This window comes from Taudactylus pleione, unplaced genomic scaffold (genome assembly GCF_031769625.1).
Source record: "Taudactylus pleione unplaced genomic scaffold, aTauple2 ptg000026l, whole genome shotgun sequence".
NCBI classification, from domain to species: domain Eukaryota; kingdom Metazoa; phylum Chordata; class Amphibia; order Anura; family Myobatrachidae; genus Taudactylus; species Taudactylus pleione.
Window position 1 is genome coordinate 7624799 of NW_028284428.1, and position 25406 is coordinate 7650204.

The 25406-nt window shown below is 44.0% G+C and overlaps 1 protein-coding gene across 4 annotated transcripts in view; it reads right to left on the reverse strand.

The window, feature by feature from the left end:
* Positions 1-25406, reverse strand: part of CNKSR2 (connector enhancer of kinase suppressor of Ras 2) — a 431743-nt gene that overhangs the window by 18221 nt on the left and 388116 nt on the right. For 2 of the 4 annotated variants that reach the window (XM_088451603.1, XM_088451599.1), the window contains one exon: positions 21224-21420. The exons of 1 other annotated variant lie outside the window; for it this stretch is intronic. In XM_088451603.1, coding sequence (XP_088307729.1) covers positions 21224-21420 — 197 coding nt within the window. The remainder of the gene's footprint in view (positions 1-21223; positions 21421-25406) is intronic. One more of the 4 variants, XM_088451600.1, reaches the window with a different exon arrangement.

Below are 25406 nucleotides of genomic sequence, written 5' to 3' on the forward strand. Positions count from 1 at the left end.
TAGACTTACAACTCCATAAAGAGATAATCAATCACATCCGGTAATACACTACAGGTCAAGTACCGAAAACAGACAGAATAACATTTAAACATTCTAGCATCAGGGCTGGTAGCAAACAATTCATCCTCAAAGAATAGCCAAGGTCAGTAACAGTAACATGTTAACGTTTAAGCAGTTAAGCGATTATTGGTGGTTTACGCATGTGTCAAGTTTTATTACCGATGTTACTTAATTGACAGGCAGAGACCATTTATAGGCGACAACAAGGAGGTGATGACTCAGATGCAGGAGTGTCATGACCATTTACTGGGCGTGTCTCTGCCTGAGATGCCGCATGCAGTGAAAATGGATCGGCGTCTAAGTCCCTGGAGTCATTCTGCGCAACCATAAGAAGTCTGATCATCGACTGATCTACGGCCGAGCTGCGTCTTTGTATGCAGTATACAAGTCCTGGCGGCTGTGACATATGCACACTTTCGCACAGCTGCTGCGTACACATTTGCAGCTGTGGCGACATAAGCGTGCATATTTGAATCAGGCCCAAAGATTTGAACCGTTTTATTTTATTGACTAACGCACATGAACACTGATGGGTTCAAATATTTGGTACAATGAAGTTTTAGTGGCAGAGGCCCCCACAGTTTGCTACCACTATAATTCCACCACTGTGACTGCCACACCCTGAAAATCCTCCTCAGGTGCACAAATTAAGAGGGTGGAGGACTATTATATTTCTACCCAACACCCCTCTACTCCCTTACCCTGGAGACACCTCTCCACTGTTACTGTGTGTATTTTTTCCTCATTAATATAAACTATAGTTTCTATATACTGTAAAAATTTAAACAGTTTAAAATAAATCTTGCAATAAAAAGTATAAGTATAATAGAGATTTCTTATCTGCAGGGATCCCATAAAGATGGAGATGAGTTTACTGTTTGTACACTAGGCTGAAGCTTTGCCTAGGGCAGGGAGAACCCATGCAACTGCTGAGCCACTAATGATCTCTGAGTGACATGTAAAAGAAATATTATTCCAGCTAAAAGCTCTTTCTACAAAAACCTTTTACGAAAGGTTGCTGGAAATTCTAAAAAGTTTTGGTCTATCATAACAAACACTGCTTGGCGCAACTAACAGGGGCCATACAAGTAATATTCTGTTAATGACACACAGTGCAGTAATCCGGTTGCCATAGCAAACGGTTGCAATCTATAATTCGCTGATCTTACTATTCTACTTGACCTCCTTAACCCTACAGGCACCACTTTACCCACATAACCTGTACTTGAGCACCCAACAATTTAGATTCCAGAATATTACTAGACCAGAAGTGTACTACACTATGGGCCTGATTCAGAGTCGCTCGCGAGCGCACAGCGCTTGCAACAGGCTCGATGTTTGGGTACTGTGCATGCGCCGTGTCCGGCGTGCAAATGCGTGAGCCCCGTCGAGCGACTGAACGTCATTTGCTGCGGGGATCGCTACAAGACAGGGCGGCTGTCGATGGTGAGTGACAGTTCGCATTTGTGGGAGGACCTACTATTAGAGCAGGGAGTCCACTCGGGCTTGCGGCAGCCGAGACCCTACCCCAGGGTCTCATTGCAAGCCCGATGGTCACAATAATCGTGACGGACTCCAGCCCGCTCGCACAAGCTGTGGGAGGTCTCCCACAGCTTTGCGAATGGCCTGGAGACAAAAAAAAACAAAAAACGCCCACAGACCCTGCGAGCTGCCTGCAGCAGCGAGCTGGTCTGAATCAGGGCCTATGCTCCTTACAGCAGCAGCATGAGGTCTTTATAATTGTGACAACATTGATAATCTGCCATTATGCAGAGGCATCCCCATAATAATAACACCATTATCAGCTGTATGTCGGTCACACATCCCCCACCCCTTTTAAACATTTTCTTTCACTACCACTCTTCCTCCCGCTAACTACAACTTTTATATTCAAAAAAGAAACTTAAAAGATAAAATGTGCTCGTATCTTATTGAAATACTCTAAGTACTTCATTTTGAAGTATAGATTTCTTCCTCTTGCTGTTAGATCTTCTCTTACTCATTCATACCATGTAAGACAAGAAGATTATGCCACAATCATAGTGTAGTATTTTCTCAAACATTTATAACATTTATTCATATAACATAAGAATCAGGTGTCACACACTTTCCAATAATGTATTACACGTATCCAAAATTAAAAAAGATGGGAAATTACCAGAAGTCCATACATATAGAGCATGTAGGTGTTAAGATGGAGGTATTCCGGATTACCTCTAAATGCATCTATATTTAAGATCCTCTGGAGTCTCCCACTTTGTCCGTAGTCCTGTCACACTAGCAACTTATTTCGGGAGCTCCTCCTCCCTTCATCAAGGCAGTGTGACAGGAAATGTGAACATTACTCCTTATATACCTTCTATTATGATTACTTCCAGGTCAAAGGTTTAACCCCAAACAAAATAAAGATTCTCCTTATAATTAATCAAAATCCACGCTATATTCTTAATATATCCGCAAAGATGTTATGTCCTTCTCACTTTTATCAATAGAACTTAAAATGGATAAATAATGACATAATATCATACACACGCCGGACCGGAAGTACGCCACACTGATTTTCGGTTCTCGGCGCAACTTCCCCGTACTCTTTCAAACATCTAGAGGTAAAGTCCGGCCTTTTGGGTCTTTATGGTATCACGGTTCTAAGGGTAGAACCATTTGGATTATTTGCTGCTCCACAGGTATCTGGGTGCCTAGGGGAACTACAACTAGAATATATATACAACTTTTATATTGTTTTACATATGCAATGACTTGTAATATCAGCTTGTCACAATGTTTTTGCTTTGTATTTAAAATAGTATTTTAGCTGCATCACTTTCAGGAGATGTAGTCAAAAGGTTGACAATGACAATGTCGACAGTTATGACTGTCGACATATCATACCCAACCCCACTTTCAGATCTCATGTGCTTAATCTGACGAATGGCCCGTACACACGGGACAATCAGACATCGTTGTCTGATTGTCCTGCATGTGCTGGATGTGCGATATCGAACATCCAGCAACATGCACCAACCCCCAAACGACTTAACGACCTGCGATCGTTTGGTCGTTGGAGGGGTCTAAAAGAGGACGTTATAAACGATATCGTTATCGTTTATATCGTCCTATTTATCTGACCGTGTGTATGCACCAATACACTTAATTTTTCATTTGTTTCTCCTTCAAGTTATGCTTTGAATTTTAGCTTTTTTAAACCAATCACAGCCACCCATTTACCAAATGCAAATACATAACTACATCATGGTTGTCTGAAAATAACAGCAGTACAGTGCCATAGTGGTTCGGTTCTGACCAGGGTAATGTCTGTATGGTGTGCGATGTCCTTGTCTTTATGCTTCTTCCCTCTGAGTGCACCAGTTTCATCTCACATACTAAAAATAAACCGGTGACTAAATTAAACCAAGTGCTAGTGTGTGGGTGTTTGTGTGCATGAGGCAGAGATTGATTTAAATGGAGAAATCTCTGTAAAAGTTGCGTTTAATATGCCCAAGTTATATACATAAAGGTTAGTAATGGTATTTGTGGCATGGCAAAAAACGCTACCAGCATGTGTGCGGACAACTTCAATAGATGCGGCGCCCATCTGCTATAGCCATACACGTGTGGAGCCAAAGTTAAAAAATCCCATTGTCCAGTGACATCATTGGGTGTGGTGACACCCGGAGCGGCACTATGTACCCTTTGCGTACACAATAGGGAGCGTTTTCTCCTGTCAGTGATGCCACACGCCCTGTTCTGTGCAGTTTTGGGGTGTGTGACCGCGAGTCAAGCTCCTGTTTACATCACGCTGGGGGCTTGACCAGTGCACTGGGGGTTGCTGGGCAGCTCCCTGCCTCTTCTGACAGGGGTGTGTGTAATGGATGACGTGCATCACCGGTGATTGATGCTCGGTGACACAATCCAGAGCAGCTCTGCTATTTTGGTGCCACCCCCTCGGATGGTGTCTCGCAGTGTAGTCCGCACCCCTCTAGTAACACCACTGCATTGGCCATGTGTGAATAGCATTATTAGCTTACAGCAGATGCTAATAATCAAATTACAATCTATCAGGCACTCATTCACCAGGCAAAATAAACAACCTACAGAATCTTTGTTAAGAATACTAAAATCGGAAAAAATCGCTGTACACCTACTATATATGCAGTACAATAAATACACACAGTGGCTACTTATTAGGAACCAGTGGTGCTAACATGGGGGGGCACGGGCCAGGTAGTGATTGCGGTCCGTACTACACAGTAACACACAACGCCCGCGCTGGGCAGTACACTCGTACTACCCGCCAGCGGTGTGTGTATTTCAGCAGCCAATGAGAGTCAGACAGACTCTCATTGGCTGCTGCGGGCACTGCCGGAGCCGTGCTAGAGCTCACTCATGAGTTTGTTGTGTTATATATGTAAGGGGCTCTCCTGGCCGGGGGCACTGTATATTGGCACTGTATTACTACTTGGGGCACTGTATAAGCGGCACTGCATGGGGGACCACTACTGGGGGCACTACTGGGGGGCCTGCATAAGAGGGACCACTACTGGAGGCACTGCATAGGGGGGACCACTAATGGGGATTCTGTATCAGGGGCACTACTGGGGGCACTGCATAAGGGGGACCACCACTGGGGTACTGCATAGGGGGGACCACTAGTGGGGTCACTGTATAAGAGGTACTGCATAGGGGGAAACACTACTGGGGTCACTGTATAAGGGGCACTGCATAGGGGGAACACTACTGGGGTCACTGTATAAGGGGCACTACTGGGGGCACTGCTTAGGGGGGACCACTACTGGGGGTACTGTATCAGGGGCACTGCATAGAGGGGACCACTACTGGGGGCACTGTATAATGGGTACTGCATAGGGGGGAAACACTACTGGGGGAACTGTAAAAGGGGCACTGCATAGGAGGAACACTACTGGGGTCAATGTATAAGGGGCACTACTGGGGGTCTGTATAAGAGGGACCACTACTGGGGGCACTGCATAGGGTGGACCACTACTGGGGGTACTGTGTCAGGGGCACTACATAGGGGGGACCACTACTGGGGGTACTGCATAGGGGGAGGGACTACTGGGGGCACTGCATAGGGGGGACCACTACTGGGGGTACTGTATAAGGGGCACTGCATAAAGGGCACTACTGGGGGCACTGCATAGGGGGGGACCACTACTGGGGGCACTGCATTGGGGGGGACCACTACTGGGGGCACTGCATCGGGGGGACCAATACTGGAGGCACTGTATAAGGGACACTACTGAGGGCACTGCATAGGGGGACCACTACTGGGGACACTGCATAAGGTGGACCACCACTGGGGGCACTGCATAGGGGGGACCACTACTGGGGGCACTGTATAAGGGGCACTGCATAGGTGGGAACACTACTGGGGGCACTGTATAAAGGGCACTACTGGGGGCCTGCATAAGAGGGACCACTATTGGGGGCACTGTATAGGATACTGTAGAAGGGGCACTGCATAAGGGGGGACTGTGTAAGGGGCACTACTGGGGGCACTATATAAGGTTTACTACTGGGGGCACTGCATAATGGGGACCACCACTGGGTTCACTGCATAGGGGGACCACTACTGGGGTTACTGTATAAGGGGCACTGCATAGGGTGCACCACTACTGGGGGCACTGTATAAAGGGCACTACTAGGAGCATTGTAAAAGGTGCACTGCATAAGGGACACTACTGAGGGCACTGCATAGGGGGACCACCACTGGGGGCACTGCATAGGGGGGACCACTACTGGGGGCACTGTATAAGGGGCACTGCATAGGTGGGAACACTACTGGGGGCACTGTATAAGGGGCACTACTGGGGGCCGGCATAAGAGGGACCACTATTGGGGGCACTGTATAGGAGGACACTGTAGAAGGGGCACTGCATAAGGGGGGACTGTGTAAGGGGCACTATATAAGGTTTACTACTGGGGGCACTGCATAATGGGGACCACCACTGGGGTCACTGCATAGGGGGACCACTACTGGGGTTACTGTATAAGGGGCACTGCATAGGGTGCACCACTACTGGGGGCACTGTATAAAGGGCACTACTAGGAGCATTGTAAAAGGTGGACTGCATAAGGGACACTACTGAGGGCACTGCATAGGGGGACCACTACTGGGGACACTGCATAAGGTGGACCACCACTGGGGGCACTGCATAGGGGGGAACACTACTGGGGGCACTGTATAAGGGGCACTACTGGGGGCCTGCATAAGAGGGACCACTATTGGGGGCACTATATAGGAGGACACTGTAGAAGGGGCACTGCATAAGGGGGGACTGTGTAAGGGGCACTACTGGGGGCACTATATAAGGTTTACTACTGGGGGCACTGCATAATGGGGACCACCACTGGGGTCACTGCATAGGGGGACCACTACTGGGGTTACTGTATAAGGGGCACTGCATAGGGTGCACCACTACTGGGGGCACTGTATAAAGGGCACTACTAGGAGCATTGTAAAAGGTGCACTGCATAAGGGGCACTACTACTGGGGGCATTAAGCTGCATTCGGAATGGAAAGGAATGTTCCCAGAGTGACGAGAAACGATGGTGTGTCATGTTGACATGCCCCCATTTCAGTGGCCACGGCCCGTGTGGCATGTGGTCATGCCCACTTTTCGGCGCGCGCACATGAAGTGGGGGGAGGTGGGGGGCTCTGTTTTTCATCTTGCCGTGGGCTCCAAATACCCTAGTTCACAAATTCTCAAACTCGGTCCTCAGGACCATAAACAGTGCAAGGTTTCCATGTCTCTTTACAGAATCTTAAGTTAAATAATTAGCTCCACCTGTGGATCTTTTAAAATGTGTCAGTGAGTAATGAATACACCTGTGTACTTGCTGGGTGACCTGGAAAACGTGACCTGTGTGGGGTCCTGAGGACCAAGTTTGAGAACCACTGCCCTAGTTATGCCACTATTAGGAACACCTTCCTAGTATTAGGCAAGACGCCCCTTTGCCCATGGAACATCCTTGTGGAATGGATTTAACATGGTGTTGGAAACATTCCTTAGAGATTTTATTTATCAGCAGTTATTTATATAGCACACACAGAGCTTTGCAGAGAACAGGTCCGATGCAATGTGTCACGGCGCCCTAGGCAAAATTTTTGCCTACCACCCCTGAAATACCTTCACAAGTGACATATACTGTTACTGTAGGGGCTGGAGAATGGATAGATAGACAGCAGTACATTGGTGGCCCAGGGTAGGAAGCAGTCACCATACAGAGAGGGACGGGGGCGGGCATCAGGCACTGCTGCTTCTGCTGCCTGTTGTGCTACATCAGACATGTCAGACTGTGCTTAAAACTGCAATATATGTTGTTGTGTTGTGTGTCAGTAAGTGTAATGGTGCTGTAAACAGTATATAATATACGGTCTACAGTGCCAATACTCTTACTGACACACATACACAACATACATACATTGCATTTGCTTGTTAATAAAATATATAATTATTGTCATAATAATGATTGATGATTGCCGTGTCTGCCCGGGCATGATTCCTTACCTGCAGCTGCTCCTCGTCTCTGTGAGGTAGAGCAAAAAGCATTGTACAGAGATGAACTAGGGGGCTGGCGATTGTCTGGCAAGTGCTGCAGGCGGCACTTAGTGACGTCATGTAACACTTTATGTCAGCGGCAGTGCTATCACCTAACTTGACGAACAGGACAGCCAGCCTGCCTGCCTTTAACTAGCCGCCTGACGCTGCGGCTGGGCCGGCCCGGGAGTGAGAAGAGACAGTCAGTGTGCTTAGCAGCAATGTCTCAGATTATAGTGCGGTCACCGTGGCCAGTTTTTGGTGCCACAGCCGCCGCCACTCACAGTTCGGACACTATCTGTCACTGTGATGTCATGTGACCTGGACTGTGGAAAACATAGTGGCCGCTGCTCAGAATATACACAGGGACACTGAGCGGTGCTGGTAGCCAGCTACACTGTCTCTGGAGTCTGTACAGACTGTCACTAAGTATAAAGGGCAGCGAGCGGCGCCCTCCAGTGACCAGCGCCCATAGGCAACTGACTAAAGCTGCCTAATGGTAGTGCCGGCCTTGGCAGATAATATTTATTCATTCACATTAGTGGCTGTCCCATCGCAGTGCGCATGCGCAAAGTAGCAATTGCGTTCGGAACTGTGATTGCAGAGGCTATGCAGACCCAGAGCAGAGTGATTGACAGCAAGTGCCGTTTGTGGGTGGTGATGGGGAGGTGCCAGTGCATTGCAATGCCGTTGCAGGGGGGGTGTGCATAAATTATCCACTGCGTGGCCATAAGCAACCAAAGCACTGATAGCGTGGGTGGCTGGCAGCAATTTCTGAGTAAGGTCAGGGCTTGTGCAAGTGTGCATGTGTGTTCGATGTTACCGATTGTTTTGCTATGTTGCCCTGGTATACGGATGTGAGTAAGGGGAAGTGGGCGCCGTCCTTATGTCTGCCTGCGATCGTAATGTGAATGCAAACATTTAAACAGCACCGCAGATATTAGCAACTGCGGTGCGTACGTGTAAGCAGAACTGCGATCCTTAGTGAATCCTTTATGTTCCCTATTACTTGGGCATACATGCACAAACTATGGAGACATTTTTTATCAGAAGCCAATTACCATACCAATATGTTTTTGGGGTGTGGAAGGAAACTGCAGCACCCGTAGAAAACCTACACAAACACAACTTGGAATTTAATGCATGACCTCGTATGCTGTTAGGTAGTTATACTAACCACTATGCCCCACAGTTTTGCCCCCAATCTGTTCATGTTGACATGATAGCATAATGCAATTGCTACAGATTTGTTGGCGGCACATTCATGCTGCAATTCTTAAGTTCTGCCAAATCACATACTTTGTGTCCTGATGGGTTATCATGCTAGATGTAGCTATTAGAAGATGGGTAGACAGTGGGCATATAGGGATGCACATGAACAGCCACTATAATCATGTAGGCAGTGGCATTTAAACAATGCTTCTTTAGTACTAGCTGGGATACCCGGCGTTGCCTGGGTTGAAGAACGGACCCTGAAGTACACCTGCAGCCTTAATTTTTTTACATTGTCCTCAACTAAATCCTCAATAACTATGCAAATTAGGAGTTAATGACAGTGCAGGCAGGTGTATTCTCATACCGTTTTGAATGGGGTATATCAGGAGCAGACTGACCTAAGCTGGGTACACACCTAGCAGATACAGTGCATCCGGAAAGTATTCACAGTGCTTCACTTTTTCCACATTTTGTTATGTTACAGCCTTATTCCAAAATGGAATAAATAAATTTTTGTCCTCAAAATTCTACACACAATACCCCATAATGACAATGTGTAAAAAGTTTTTTTGAGATTTTTGAAAATTTATTTAAAAAAAAAACCTAAGAAATCACTTGTACATAAGTATTCACAACCTTTGCTCAATACTTTGTTGATGCACCTTTGGCAGCAATTACAGCCTCAAGTCTTTTTGAATATGATGCCACAAGCTTGGCACACCTATCTTTGGGCAGTTTTCAGCCATTTTCAGATCTCTCCACAGATGTTCAATCGGATTCAAGTCTGGGCTCTGGCTGGGTCTCTCAAGGACATTCACAGAGTTGTCCTGAAGCCACTCCTTTGATATCTTGGCTGTGTGCTTAGGGTCTTTGTCCTGCTGAAAGATGAGGTCTGAGGTCAAGAGTGCTCTGGAGCAGGTTTTCATCCAGGATGTCTCTGTACATTGCTGCATTCATCTTCCCCTCTATCCTGACTAGGCTCCCAGTTCCTGCCTCTGAAAAACATCCCCACGCATGATGCTGCAACCACCATGCTACACTGTAGGAATGGTATTGGCCTGGTGATGAGCGGTGCCTGGTTTCCTCCAAACATAACGCCTGGCATTGACGCCAAAGAGTTCAATCTTTGTCTCATCAGAACAGAGCATTTTGTTTCTCATAGTCTGAGAGTCCTTCAGGTGCATTCTGGCAAACTCCAGGCGGGCTGCCACGTGAGTTTAGATGGCCGGCCAACTCTAGGAAGAGTCCTGGTGGTTCCAAACTTCTTCCATTTACAGATGATGGAGGCCACTGTGCTCATTGGGACCTTCAAAGCTGCAGATATTTTTCTGTACCCTTCCCCAGATTGTGCCTCGAGACAATCCTGTCTCGGAGGTCTACAGACAATTCCTTGGACTTCATTCTTGGTTTGTGCTCTGACATGCACTGTCAAGTGTGGGACCTTATATAGACAGGTATATGCCTTTCAAAATCATGTCCAAACAACTGAATTTACCACAGGTAGACTCCAATTAAGCTGTAGGAACATCTCATGGATGATCAGTGGAAACAGGATTCACCTGAGCTCAATTTTGAGCTTCATGGCAAAGGTGATTTCTTAGTTTTTATTTTTATTAAATGCAAAAATCTCAAAAAAACTTTACAGGTTGTCATTATGGGGTATTGTGTGTAGAATTTTGAGGACAAAAATGTATTTATTCCATTTTGGAATAAGGCTGTAACATAACAAAATGTGCAAAAAGTGAAGCGCTGTGAATACTTTCCGGATGCACTGTATATCGAGTGATCTGTAGATATATCTGCAGATTATGGTTGTTCATACACATTGAACAACTATCATCTTCCATCTGTTCACAGGTACCGCTGGCCGGGGGTCGCACAGGTCCCCACGGCTGCTGCTGCAAGTGTATGAGCGGTTGGCTGATCACCCGTACACACAGCATGATGGACAGATATATCTGCAGATATATTTGCCATTGGCTGTGCAGCACAGCCGATGCAATATGTCTGTGAATGACGTCGTTCACAGACATATCGCTGGTACACACTGGCCGACGAGCCAACGATATATTACCAAATCAATTTATCGCCCAATATATCTGCTAGTGTGTACCCAGCATTACAGAATAGCAATCAGTACAGCTTTCAAAAGCATATATATATATATATATATATATATATATATATCTGCCAGTGTGTACCGAGCATTACAGAATAGAAATCAGTACAGCTTCTAAAATTACTTTGGTTTCAAAAATCACTGCAGAACAGAGGGAGTGATTCAGCGGTGGGCGGATATTCTATCGCAGCTGCAAACATTCTAGCAGATGTTATACGGTAATGCAGCCGGAGGCATTACACCTCCTGCATGTTTTAGTGATCTGAGCTGTGTCCAAGGACGCAGCATTGGATCATCTGCAAACCCTTCAGCTGGCTGAGTTACCATGGGGTCATGTAAGCCGGCCGCTGCAGATCAGTAAAAGAGGCCAGGCCTCTCCACTCCCCTCCAATGGCGGCATTTGGGAAACGGAGGCCGTCGCCGCCCGCTCCCCAGCCAGAAATGGTAGCAGACTGTCGATCACTGACAGTCTGCTGCCAGACTGCGTACTGCACATGCGCAATATGGGTCAGGCGCATGAACAGAGTCCTGATAATTGGGAATCTGCATGATCCCTGTCACTGCATCCGTAGCTGGATCACCCCATAAAATCACTCTGTCGACCAACATTGAAGACCATGTCTAGCAGGGTTGCCATCATGGGGTAAATGCCGGGACTGGAGTCCCATTCCCGGACAGAAGGGGGCCCGTCAGCAGTGGCACTGTGTGGCTGGGATCCATCTCCCCTGCTGATTATAATCTCCATATGCTAAACTTTGCCAGGATCAAAGATTGTGGACTGATTATGCTGTCTGTTTCTACGGAGTGGAATGTATCCAGTGCAGAGCTGCTCATGAGCCTGGCAGAGTGTGACAGTGCGTGTATGAAGCCAGCTCCTCAGGCCCAGAACCTGTGTAATTTAAGAGTGTCCCAGTTTTATGGGATTGTGTGACAGTGTGTGGCCCTGACGAAGTTCAAACCTAGGCAAAAACCTAATCCTGGTCAAACTACACCACCATGCCAAATTTGGTCGAGCTAGGTACAAAACTGTGGCCATGCATAAAGGACAAACAGACAGACATACGCACACACTTTCTCGCTTATTATATAGATTTATGGGGCCTAATATGTGCCAAGAAAACATTCACTACACCATTACACCACCACCATTAGCCTGAACCATTGACATGTTGTTTATTCCAAATTCTGACCCTACCAGCTATATGTCATTACAGAAATCTAGATTTTTCAGACCATGTAGCATTTTTCCAATCTTCAACTGACCTTTCTGGGACCCTGTACCCACGGCATCCTCTATTTCCTATTGTTAGCTGACAGGAGTTGAACCTGGTGTGGTCTGCTGCTGCTGTAGCTCATCCAAGGGTCAACATGCAGTTTGCTCAGAGATGCTTTTTCGTTCAAGCTGACAGGAAGGCAACAGTAAAGCTGGATGCACACTAAACGATGTGTGTACCCAGCGATGCGATGGATGACTGCACGGGTGACGGGCCAACGTATAGTGTGGCCAGTAAACAATAGACAATACGGTGCTAGACCACCTGATTTGTCTGAACCAGCCACATCCAGCTGCATGGGGTCGTTAGTTGCAGTCAGTTTGAGCTGCACGTAGGGCCTACCTGACTATGTGCTTGATGACTAAAAGGGAGTGCACATGGCCCGACATAGTGGGTTCAAAATAGCCGATTTTGAAGATATGTCGTCCCGTTCCGTCTGATTGGGCAAAATATTGTCTAATGTGTACCCACCTTAACTTAAATAACCTGGTAAATCAGTCTGGATTTTCTCCTGTCAACTCTCATTAAGGTATAAGGAATATTTTTGGTTTCAAGCACTATTTTCTGTAACTTTAGAGACTGTGGGCCTGATTCAGCCACGTACGCAATTGCAACTACGTACACAGATTGGGCGATTGTTCAGCACTGTGCAAGCACCGCACTGCGCTGCAATCGCACTGTGATTACGCACGCACATAGAAATCCATCACAGAGTGTGTGACAGGCCGTGAGCATTTGGGGGGAGGTGACGGGGGAGTGGTTTGAGAAACGCAGGTGTGTCTGTCCGTTTGAACGCCGTTGCATGTGCGTGCATAAATTAGCCACTGCGATTGCATACGTGTACTCACTGTGCACGACGGGATTTGCAGTTTCTGTGAATGGTCAGCCCTGCTGTAATTGTGCGTGACGGCCGATGTGCTTCGATGTTACCGATGTATACGCAGGACTGAGAGGTATTGAGATATATGGATATGAGAAAGCAGCGGTGGGCATCTCTATGCCGGCTGAGCTATGGCAGGATTAGCATATTTTCGCAGCTGTATTGCGTGGGACTACGCAGCTGCGATCGCAATTGCAATCCATACTGAATCGGGCCCTGTGCGCATGATAATCCCAGGAAAAGTGCAGTGTAGAAGATACTTAAACCACCCAGTCTGGCATCAATAATCATTCCATAGTTAAAGTCACTTAGATCCCGTTTCTTCCCCATTCTAACATTTGTTCTGAAGAACAACTGAACCTCTTGAACATGTTGGCATACGTTTATTTAGTTGCTGCCACATGATCGGCTGATTACCTATTCACATTGATGAGCATGTGTACAGGAGTACCTAACAAAGAAGCCAGTGAGTGTACATAAATAAGGTTGCCACTAGAATATTCAAAAATTATTTCAAATTGGTCTTTGAACTGGTCCATTGAATTGAATTAAAAATGAAAAATGAAATAAAAAAATATCATAGTACATTTCTGAACTTTAAATAGACTAGGTCAAACAAGTTTGAGATTTATTGGCCACATTCTATAACTTGAGCCTTGCCTTGTACACAATACAGTACAATTGAAAAGAGTTTCCATAATAGTATAAAATGTAGTTATATAAGCTCAAAAAGGCATGTTCTTATTTGTTTTAAGATTATTTGTTTTTCTAACTACAGCTCACAGCAGCTGAATCCAAACTGAACCAGTCCAAAAATCACAATCACACCTTAAGCGAGTTTGAAATTCTTGAACTGGCCACATTCTATTTAATTTTGAAACTGTTCTAACAATTTACAGTAAGTATATGTATTTGCTACTTATCAGGAGAAGAGTTGGTATATACAGTATGTATTTTTCTCCATAGTTGAAGAATGCAGAGTAAATACTGTAGGCAATAATAGTGATGGGTGGACTGTATCTAATTAGAATGACTAAAACAAATCAAGACTGTTGCTGAAATACCATACCCGTCCCAAACAGAAAAGACTGTTTACAGAAAATGTAAAAAATATATACATGATGGAACCTTTGACTAATTGCTCCCTGATTCTACTTAAAGCACATACATACAGTACCCATGCCAGTGTAACAGATACAGGGCCTGATTCACTACCGTACGCAACTGCAAATACACACGCAATCTTCCGATTGTTTTGCACTGCGCATGCTTACGCATCGCTGTACGCGTACGCGAGCCGGCCACTGCGAGCGCAGCGGCTACGTATACCCTTCGCAGAGTGACTGACAGGAAGTGCCATTTGTGGGTGGTAACGGAGGGGGTGGGTCAGGGAGACGCAGGCGTACCAGTGCGTTTGCACGCCATTGCAGGGGCATGCACAAATTAGCCACTGCTATGACATACCCAGTCTGAGGCCTCATAGCGTACTTGGAAATTACTAATTTCTGAGTAAGGTCTAGACTTGTTCAAGTGTGCGTATGGGTCCGATGTTACTCGAGGTTACCGATTATTTAGCTATGTTGTTAAAGTATACGGATGTGAGTAAGGGGTAGTTGGCGTCCTTATGTTAGGCTGTGATCTCGATGCGAATGCAAACATTTACATATCACCACTGATTTTAGCAACTGCGTTGCGTGCATATTAGCAGAATATCGATCCTTGCTGAATCAGGCCCACAGTTCTACTCGTAGAGGATTACAAAAATCAATGCTTATTACACAGTATAAAGCAGCCAGTATATCTACAAGGTGAACATCAGTTCAATTTTCATGCTATACTTGCTGTGTCACTTTTAAATTACTGTAATAAATAAAGCACCACAATATTTGCTAACTTGTGTTTTGATTGAATAATATATGCACAATGTAGCAAAAAAATATATATGTTCATTGCAGCACACTAGGATTATAAATTATATATAATTTGCAGGAGAATCGGCACAGCCAATAGGCCTGCAGGTCTAGCAAAGGAAACAAAATTACCAGAGCTCAACATATGCTGAATCACAGGCCCAGTCTTAGCCATTGGAACTGTGAAACTCAGAATGAGTAACAGCTTACAGCCAGTACTCAGAAAAAGTGCACAAGCTACAGTCAGTATGGCTAGTAACTACTACTGTATTAAAACAATGTACTCTTTAAACTTTCTTGATATTAAACACGTTACCAGTCTATTAACTAACCTCCATCACCACTGTAAAGGTTCAAAGCCCTCTGACCTACAATATCTTCCCAATTTATTTCTATATCCTTACTGCGCCCACAGATCAAATATCAACTGCTGAGGGAAATATTGATACAGCCGTTACTCAGGGCCATTACGTGCCGGCCTGGGCTCCATTACTGGTGAGGGTGTGTGGCTTAATCGCAGGAGGTATGGCCGTGCCCCCTTAGGAATAAAACCTATTTGCAGCACTGCAAATTTTGGGGGGGGGTCACCGTGAGTGCGATTGCTCCCCCCCACAGCAGTGTCCCTGGTCTACCACAAAATCTGAGCACACATCCACATGTGCTGACAGGTAAGTGGAAGGGGGTCAGTGCCGGACCCCTCCAACAAGCAATTAATACCTGCTCCCCCCCCTGCTCTGACTTCTAAGGACTTAAATTTCAGCTTTCACCTCTGTACCTTTAAAGTAGTAATTCACCTAAATCAGCGGTGTCCAAACTTATTTCTTGGAGTGCCATAGAAATGACTTTTGACAGAGGGCCACAAAAATGTTTTCTCACAGTTAGCCTCTCAGCAGTCAGGTAAGGGTTCTTTGCTGACTAAGGCCCTCATTCAGAGCCGTACGCTCTGAGCAGAGCGTACGCTCTGAATGAGGGCCGGGCTCCATTTTCATGGAGCGTCCTCCTGGACGCTCGTATAGCTGTGGGTCACCACCCACAGGCTATACGAGCGTGCTTTGTGATGGCCGCGATGGTCGAAAACCTCAACCACAAGCTCCGGAGTGATTTTGGCTCTATCAGAGCCAAAATCACTCCCACTGACATCACTAGTGATGTCAGTGGGCCGGCTTCTGACGGGAGGCGTTCCCGTGGGAACGCCCCCGTCAGGGAGGCACGCCCACCAAAGGGGGCGTGCTGTCAATCAACATTGACAGCACACCCCCTTTGATCGGACACAACGAGCAAAGGACTTTCCTTCGCTCGTCGCGTTTGGCGCATGCGCACGACGGAGCTCCCTCCGTCGTGCGCATGCTCAGTGCATAACATCGACCCACTTGCGAGCGGACAGCCGCTCGCGAGTGGGTCTGAATCAGGCCCTAAATCTTATTCTAAGAAAAATAAAACTTATACAAATATCTTGAAATAAAAGTATGTTTTTTACTGTGATGAGATGCTTTATTAATGTGAACAATGGAGTTGAGACTTTGATTGCATGATGTGGAGATAATGTATTTTTTTGGCAGCCCGGATTCCTCCTTATGCAGGCTTGCCAACATTCTGCCAGCCCCCCCCGGGAGGGGGCAGCCAGGTCAGACAAGCAGGGGGGTGTGGAGCGGGGCGTGGACACAAAATCTCATCGTTTTGGCCCCGGCCCCGCTACACAATGTCGAGATTTTCAGCATTGTGAAGCAGGGGGCGGGGCCACGATGATGCGATTCAGCACAAATCGCGTCACCGGCCCCTCCCGCTGCGGGAGTTTTATTGTAACAGTGGAGGGGCTAGACGGGTTGGTGGCCGCCGGGAGGCTTTCTGGCGGGCTGGGAGCTGCACCCGATTTTCGGGAGGCTCCCGGACAAAATTGGGAGGGTAGTCAAATATGCCATTATGTACTCATACTGTATGCTAATCAAGAGCCCCCACTTACAGTGTGTATTTATATGCTAGCCCCATCATGTTATTTATCAGTCCAAAAATGTGCTACTGTCGAACAACTCTGGTCTGTCTCTTGTCTGGAATGGTCTCCTATATTCTGTCTGGCCACATCCACTCCGGGGGCCTGATTCAGCAAGGATCGCTGATGCAATCGCGCAAGCAGGTCTGCTGCGAAAGTATGCTAATGCTTGCAATTGCAAAGCACTCACAGGGACAACATGCAGATGCCCACTTCCTCTCTCTCACATCCGTAATACCTTGCAAACCTCCTCAAACAACTGAAACATTGAGTACCATTGACCCTCATGCAGAATTACAGCAGCCCTGACCTTACCTATAAATTGCTAACCTCACTGCAGACAGTGAGTACTCACGCTGCGTATGCAATCTCATAGGATGCACACTCATGAATTTCTTATTGAATAAAGTACATATTTTTTTGATTTATAAAGCTACACTTGTCGTTGTGGATCCGTGTATAAAGATACCTTGATAGGAGGAATATCCACATATGTTCTGTGAGTATGGTACTCTTGCTGTTAAAGATACCTTTATATATCTGAATACTTCTATGCCAGAGTGAGTGGGGTATGCCCCTTTTGACCACTCCATTTCACTGGGCGGTGGGATTTACCTTATTTCCAAGCATACACCACACCACGTTTTAGTGTGAGTTCTCATTTGAGTACTTTCCTTATTTTAATTTCACGTCTCTATTTCATTTTGGTGGTGTGGGATTAAGAAAGTGTTTACTAAACCACACTCGCCTGGACGATGCCACACATTATTTTTTTCTCCATCTCTTTTCTGTATATCCATATCCGTGAGAGAAAGGAGGAACTTTTGGAAATTTAAGACCATTTCTGAGTCCTACGAACTAGACCATCCAAGTGGAACAAAGTACTGTATTGGATTATACACTTTTTCCTATCTTCATTTGGGAGGCGCCTTCATCGGAGTTCCACATTTGTTATATGTTTCCAGTAATAGGGTGTTTGGGTGACACTCAGGTACTCATTGAAGAGGGCTGCATCCATTTGCGCAAAAGATGAGGTTCACTTTTTTCTTGAACAGCGTTAAAACGGCCAGGCACACCTGGGTTTTCTCCGACCTCCCCCCATCACCACCCACAAATGCTCACTTCCTGTCAATCATTCTGCGTTGGCTCTACGTGGTCTCCGCGATTGCAGTGGTGCCTTTGCACAGGCGCACTGCAATGTATATGCATTTGCGGTATGCAACAAGCTGTTACCTGACATATCAGGTGAGCCCTGCATTACATCTGATGCATGTGTGTACGGGCAATCCACCGACCGCCCGACAGGAACTACCGACACAAACATCACAACTGGGTGGGCATATTGAAATGCCCGCCCAGTTGTGATGTCAGGTGAGACATATTGAGTGGCCGATTGGTAAGTGTATAGCTTACCAATCGGCCGCTCGGATATGGAACGGTATACTGACCGATCAGTAGTGTCTGTACCCAGCATTGGACACACTCCTGATTACTGTATTATTTACAACAGCACTTGGATATTTCATCTCAGATTGAGGTTAAAATGTGACATATTGGCCATAGTGCTAATTCTGTGAAATACAAATATGATATGCCTGGTTAACTGTGCTGTGCAGAATACCCTATCTATTATGTACCTGGCATGGCTTAATTTTAAAATGCACTTTTCAAAGACGGATTGTTGGATTTAACCCCATTGCTGTGGTGGAGAGTGTATTGTCCTTGCATATGCACACACAGTCAGGGGCGTTTCTAGAGAGGAGGGGGCCCGTGTGCAGTCTCCGACACGGGCCCCCTCCTCTCCGCCCGGCAGCCGGCAGCACACTGAGCTGTGCGCGGCCAGCGCCTGAGTTATAGACTCTGGGCACTAGAGTGTGCCCAGAGTATATAATGAATGCACAGGTCACCGCTGCGGCGGCCATTTTCCCTGTACTGCGCATGTGCAAATGACGGGAAAATGGCCGCCGTGGCCATTTTCCAGTGGTTTTACAGCACCGGACCCCCGCGCCGACGTGGGACTCCGGAGAGGTAAGTAATATTATGGGCGAAGGGTGTGCGGTGCGGGGCCCCCCTGGACCCAGGGTGTTCCCCACACACCCTGCACCCATTATAGATATGCCACTGCACACAGTGCAAAAGATCAGCCCCACTTGCTCCCCCAAAAAGAAATTAAGTTGTCCCCTCCGGAGCAGATGGCCGACTCCCTGCAGCCACTGGCGCGGGCAGCACTGTTGTGAACAAATAAAATGCATGAATATGAATACGTAGAAAGATAGGGGTACCCTCATTTGAAAGAAAAGAGTCCCCACATAAGAGCTAATGTCATGCTGCTTACCAAACATTAACCCCATATGCTGTACTACAGAAAAACAATTTCATCCAGGCAAGGGTGCAGAGCTCCCTTAACCTGGCTTCAAATTTTCAACCAATTTTAAAAATTGTTGGGGATCCTTAGTAACTTTTTGTGGTCACGAGACAATGTTACCTCACGCTACGGAAAATGTACATTTTCCCTATATGGCAGGGAGGGCACTACCTGCCCTATCACGTCCATAATGACAGCTGCAACCATGTAAGTACCCATATTTGAAAGCAGGTAGTCCCCTCTTTCAAACTGTATGGCCCACTAGTAGCTCTTGCTTGGTGATCACCAAGCAATATTACTCTGTACTATGGAAAATAAACAAAAAAATTTAAATTTCCCCAGTTGGGGTAGTGGATGTCTATAGCCCAGATCTCCTACATATTGTATCAAATAAAAAAGGGGGTACTCTAAATTAACGTGGTATGTTTTCTATTTTAAAAAATTGTAGGCCTTGTTTGGCTACCATATTATTCCTCCTTATAGTAAGAGTTTAAATAAAAAAGGAAACATTTGCAAGAAAAAAAATAAAGTACATAGTGCAGATTTTTTTTTATGTAAATCTACACGTAGAAGCTTGCTCTTTGCTATTTTAGAAAGGTGGATTAATGTCAAAACAAGAACCATAAAGTATTTCTTTGTGGTATTTATAAACAAAACAAAAACAAATTTTGCTTTTGGTTCACTTTAATGAAATTTCAATTAAAAAATAAAAAAAACAAAAACACTTTTTTGCCCACTTCAATTACATTTTATTTGATGTGTTACAATGAGCAAAATAATTAGTGGTGTTTTCTAAAAATACACAGTCGTCTGGAAAAAAAAAATGTTTTATTTGTTTCGTTGATGGATTTATAAAAAATATATAAAATGCACATATAAAATATTTCGCCATATTGTGTACCCTGGGTATAACAGACAAAATACACACTTTACATTATTTTTTCAATTGGTGGAAATCACTGAGATTTAAGAGCCTCCCGAACATTTTGGTAAAGTGGGCAAGTATGTAGTTTATGGCCATAGAAAAAAATAAATAAAACAGCCTTTGCTAGGCATAATTAAAACTTAAATAATTTTGAACATTAAAAATGTGCATGATCTAATGATCTAATAAGCAATTGTCATATGAAAAGTAGTAAGAAGTGAATGGTTTAAATATTTGTGTAAACCAATTTTATTAGATAGCCTCTGACAACATTGGTCAAATATAATTCAGTACAGTGTTCATTTTATCCTCATGCCAGAGAGTGACAAACACAATATATTTTCACTTGACCGTACACTGTGTTTAAACAATATCTTCAGCTTCTCCGCTGTACATTTTAGGGATGTAGTTGGGATCCCGATGTACAGAATGCTGGCACCAGAATGCCAACAGGGAAAAGAATGCCGGCACCAGCATCCCGGCGGGTAAGTATGAGGGTTAGGGGTTAAGGTTCAGCACTAGTCGGAGGATTAGGGTTTGGCTGTGAGAGGTGAGGGTTAGGGTTAGGCTGCGGGGAGGGAGGGTTAGGCTGCGGGAAAGGTGGGTTAGGGAGAGGGTAAGGGGTTAGTGTAGGGGTGCTTGCCTTTGGGCGTCGGGATTCTGAATGTCAGGCTGCTGCTGTCGATATTCTGGCCGCCGACATCCCGACCGCCAGGATCCCGATCCCAACCCATATTTTGTATCCTCCAAACTTACCTCAGCTGGAGATTAAACTGCCCTGTTTCTCCCATTGCAGAAAATGCCCCAGGTGAGTATAGAATTAAATACAAAGTTCAGCACACCAAAGCAGACAGACTTAATTCTAAAGTCTCCTAAGTGTTCCAATAAATCCCAGTGTCCACTTTTATATTTCTTTTCTAATGTCCTACCTTTAAAGTGCTTTTCAAAATTCGCAGTCTGTGAAGTTTTTCATTGACTACTGGATCACTACATCTTTTAATAAAAGACTTCTTGTACTCGATTTTGGTTGAGAGTCGCTGTTCTCCAAGAGGGGACAAACTGGCTTGTTCCAGGGCCCTGTAGAGATCTTGTAAAGAGTCTGCTGGCTTCTTGTCTACAGTTTCTGCTATCATGAAAACAGAAGGAATGGAGCAACATTAACGGGTGAATAATAATAAGCCAGCATCTTATTTTGTCCTGGTTTTCTTTACAGGCTCCATTGTCTCGCATCACAATTAAAGGAGAACTTTACCTACCAATTTTAGATCATTACTGGTACTGTACCTGAAGGTTTTCGGAGCCCAGTAATGGTGGAAACGTGACACTCAACTGCATTCATTGTAAGTGGACTGGAGGTCGATCTCACCTTGTCTATTCACATTCATCAACAATCTTAAAAAGCAGGCAGCTTACTTTAAAAATCCTCCCAATAGTACCCTTTGGAGAAGCATAAGGTGCCATACTGGAGGAGTTCATTATCTACTGAGCCAGGGAGTTGGTAATTGCATTGAATATATATTGTTTTACTAGTTGGGAAGTGTGGATTGAAAGTGTTTATTTTTTATTTTTATTGTCTATTGTAATCTAGTATTGTAATGGGTAATTAAATGTTAAAATAAAGTGGGCAGGTAACTATTTACTACAGTGTGGGTTTTTCGAAATGGATTTGTTGCCAATAGCAACCAATCAGATTCTAGCTATTCTAGAAGGTGCTAGATAAACGATCAGTAGAACCTGATTGGTTGCTATGGGCACCATCTCCAATTCTAAAAACCAGCACTTTAGTAGATATAACCCTAATAGTGCAATTATTTCTGTCCTTGGACAATAGCATGCATTATTGCACAGCTTCTCAAACTCGGTCCTCAGGACCCCAAATAGTGCATGTTTTTCAGGCCTCCTCACAGAATCACAAGTGAAATAATTAGCTCCACCTGTGGATCTTTTAAAATGTGTCAGTGAGTAATGAATACACCTGTGCTCCTGCTGGGTGACCTGAAAAACGTGACCTGTGTCGGTCGGGTCCTGAAGACCGAGTTTGAGGACCACTGGATTATAGTAATAGACTGTAATATATTACAGTATTCCCCTTTTAGGAAGTGAATTGTACTTTTTATACTTTTTATCCTTATTTAATATGACTGAATTAATATAAAGGGCAAATGCAGGATTTTATAAAGGGGAGCTTATAGTTTAACTTGTCACCAAATATTCATATTCCAAATTATCTACAAATACTGCATAAAACATTTAGCAAAAATCTGCAGATCACACTGCCCAGCAATGATTCACTTAAAGTACTTCTACAGAACTATAAATGGCAATTCAATATTTATACAAGTCTGTTCTAGAGGGGAGATTGCGCTCATCTGTATCCAACTCCTGTTATTACATATTGCATTGCCCTGTGGTATCTTTACAGCTTTATAATTAGTTAGGTAGGAGCTCTGTTTCAGGAAGTTTCCCTTTGTCAAGATCTCCACGCCCAAATCATCGCAGTTCTGTTGTTTGTAAGATGCAAACAGCTTTAAGGAACCTTTCAAATTAGTGTCTGCTGTAAAGAAAAAAGAAAAAAAGGGCCTTGACACTGTATGCGTCTAGTACCCAGATTTTGGGGCCTGTCTATTTTTTAATAAACTTTGGCTTCAACAAAGTGGTCACCATCAATGTTCTTATTAGTTAGCTATATTCATTCTTTCTTACTCATGTTTTCGCAATAGTGTTTTTGTGACTTTAGTAAAAAAAAAAAAATGCCTTAAAAGTAAGTTACTTGTGTTTTGCAGTTTCCTGACTGCTGACAGTGATGAGACGCAATGGGAGAGTAAGTGTAATATTAATTGTCTTTATTTATCTTACTGGATATTCATTTTGTAGAGTTTAATTCATTTAAAGTGTTTATATTAATTTTTTTAGGAAGGTCGATATTGATTTCAAGGAAGTCAAATATGCCATTAGTGCCACATAAGTGTAGGATGGCATGAGGCTGGCTGTGCATTTCACATAAAGGGTGAATTCAATTAGCTGCAGTTATTTACCTGGGGCTAATTGAACCCTCGGGGCTATTCAATTAACCCCGAAGTGATACCGCCAGCAGCACTTATCAGGGTTTTTGTTTTACCACTGCACGGGCAGTGAAAAATAAATCTTGGATTCTGTGTGTTAATGCCCGTTAACAACACGTCATTTTAACGGCATTAACAAAGGTATCGGGGGAAAAAGGGAGCCTTAAGGAATAGCCTTGGGCAATAAAGCCCAAGACTACCTCCCTTTTTCACCCCCGTTAAGTTATCGGAGCTATTTGAATTCCCCCCAAAATGTTTGATTCCTCCATTTATAGAACACAATTTTCCTCCATCTCTATATGTTGACTGTTTATTTTCTAATTAAAATAGTGTTTAAAATGCAGAAAAAATTAAACATCAAATTTAATTTTAAATAATTTTGGAGGTAAAAGAAAATAAACAAATGACACTTATAAGACTTTTCAGCTTGCAGGTATAATCTGTGAAATATTGACTTGTGGAAAACAAAAATAGAAATAAAAACTGACATACAGTACCTACTATACTTTATCTACCAGTTGACCATCTCTGAAAATCATGACATAGTTCTATTAGAGAAATAGCTAGAACTCGGTTATAAAAAAAAAAGTTGTTTCTGTTATGGCACAATATTTTGCTCCTGTAAACCTAAAATGGACACTAGGCAATGGAATATGACATGAATACATAACTGTAATGCAATTTTGCCCAGAATAATTTTTTAACAGCACCAGTAATTTTTTACCTACTACTCCTCAAAATGATCTTTTCATAACCATTAAATAAAAACTTCAGCAACTATCCGTACTTTTTATGGAATGTGTGATGCATGTTGGCAGGGCAGAAGCATATAAATTACAATACTTTGTTTCCGGGAGTAAATTCTGCTGTCAACACCTAACGCACAGGTTGTTTATATTTTTATACTGCTAATTGGTATATGTTTTAAATCTCATCAGTGACAATGTATTACCACTATTAAGCTGCTAATTTGATCTGGCATCTCTGAGCTGTTCTTCAAGAAGTTATAATTAAATTTTATCTGATATATGGTTATACCAGTTTAAAGGTACTGTATATCAGAAGAAATTAGGAAATTCTATAGTTTGGAGAGTTGTAAATGGGCGGAATGACTTAAGCAGACAAGGTAAAAACAATTAACCAACGTAGGCAGACACATTAGTATGTAATGGATTTTTGGTGATCAGAGGCAGTGTGTTTAAGATTTGGTGATTTTTGCAATCTTTTCTGATTGGGGCAACAAATATAAAATGTGTATGGAATTTTTTTTTTTTTATAAAAATACATACAGACTTACAGATGAATCATGGAAACTCATTGGGGGTTGTGCTTTTGCTTTTTTAAACAAAGACAGGACAGGAACCACTTAAAAGTGATTAGGCTAGTGTTCACCAAAAGGTTCTTATTTTAATACATACTCACTTTTTCATTTTCCTCTTCGGGGGAGTTCCCGAAGGGGAATGTTAAGTGATCACTATGGGGATGGAGCATCGTCTGGTTGCCACACTGCACACATTGGATTAACAGATAACACTCCATCTGTTAAAAATCGATATCAGATGGTGTTCTTTGAAAAGCATTGTTTTTGAAAGCTGGAAGTTGTACCTTACTTATATACCACTAATGACCTATTTCCCACCACTGAAGTAATATAGTCTCACCACTGAAGTGATATATTAAAAAGTGAAGGTGGCATTATACTTCCTAATACTGCACCGCCCCTGATGAAGTCAACTATGTTGAAATGCATTGGGTAAAAAGGAGTCTGTATCTACAGTACTGTATACCACAATTTGTTACAAGCTCGCACCGCCACGTAGGGTGGTACAAAAAGTGGTAATTACCATCTACAGACAAAGTTGGAACAGATTTTTCAACTAAAAGTGCATGTAACAATGATGAAGATTTTATTTTGAGTTGTTAAAAATTTTAAAAAAGCTATTTGTTTTAATAAATTGTAAAATATGCCTTTTAACATTGTATGTATTAATGTTGAGAGTACATCAAATACATGGGTCTAAATTTGACATTTATATAGGCGTGACAGTAT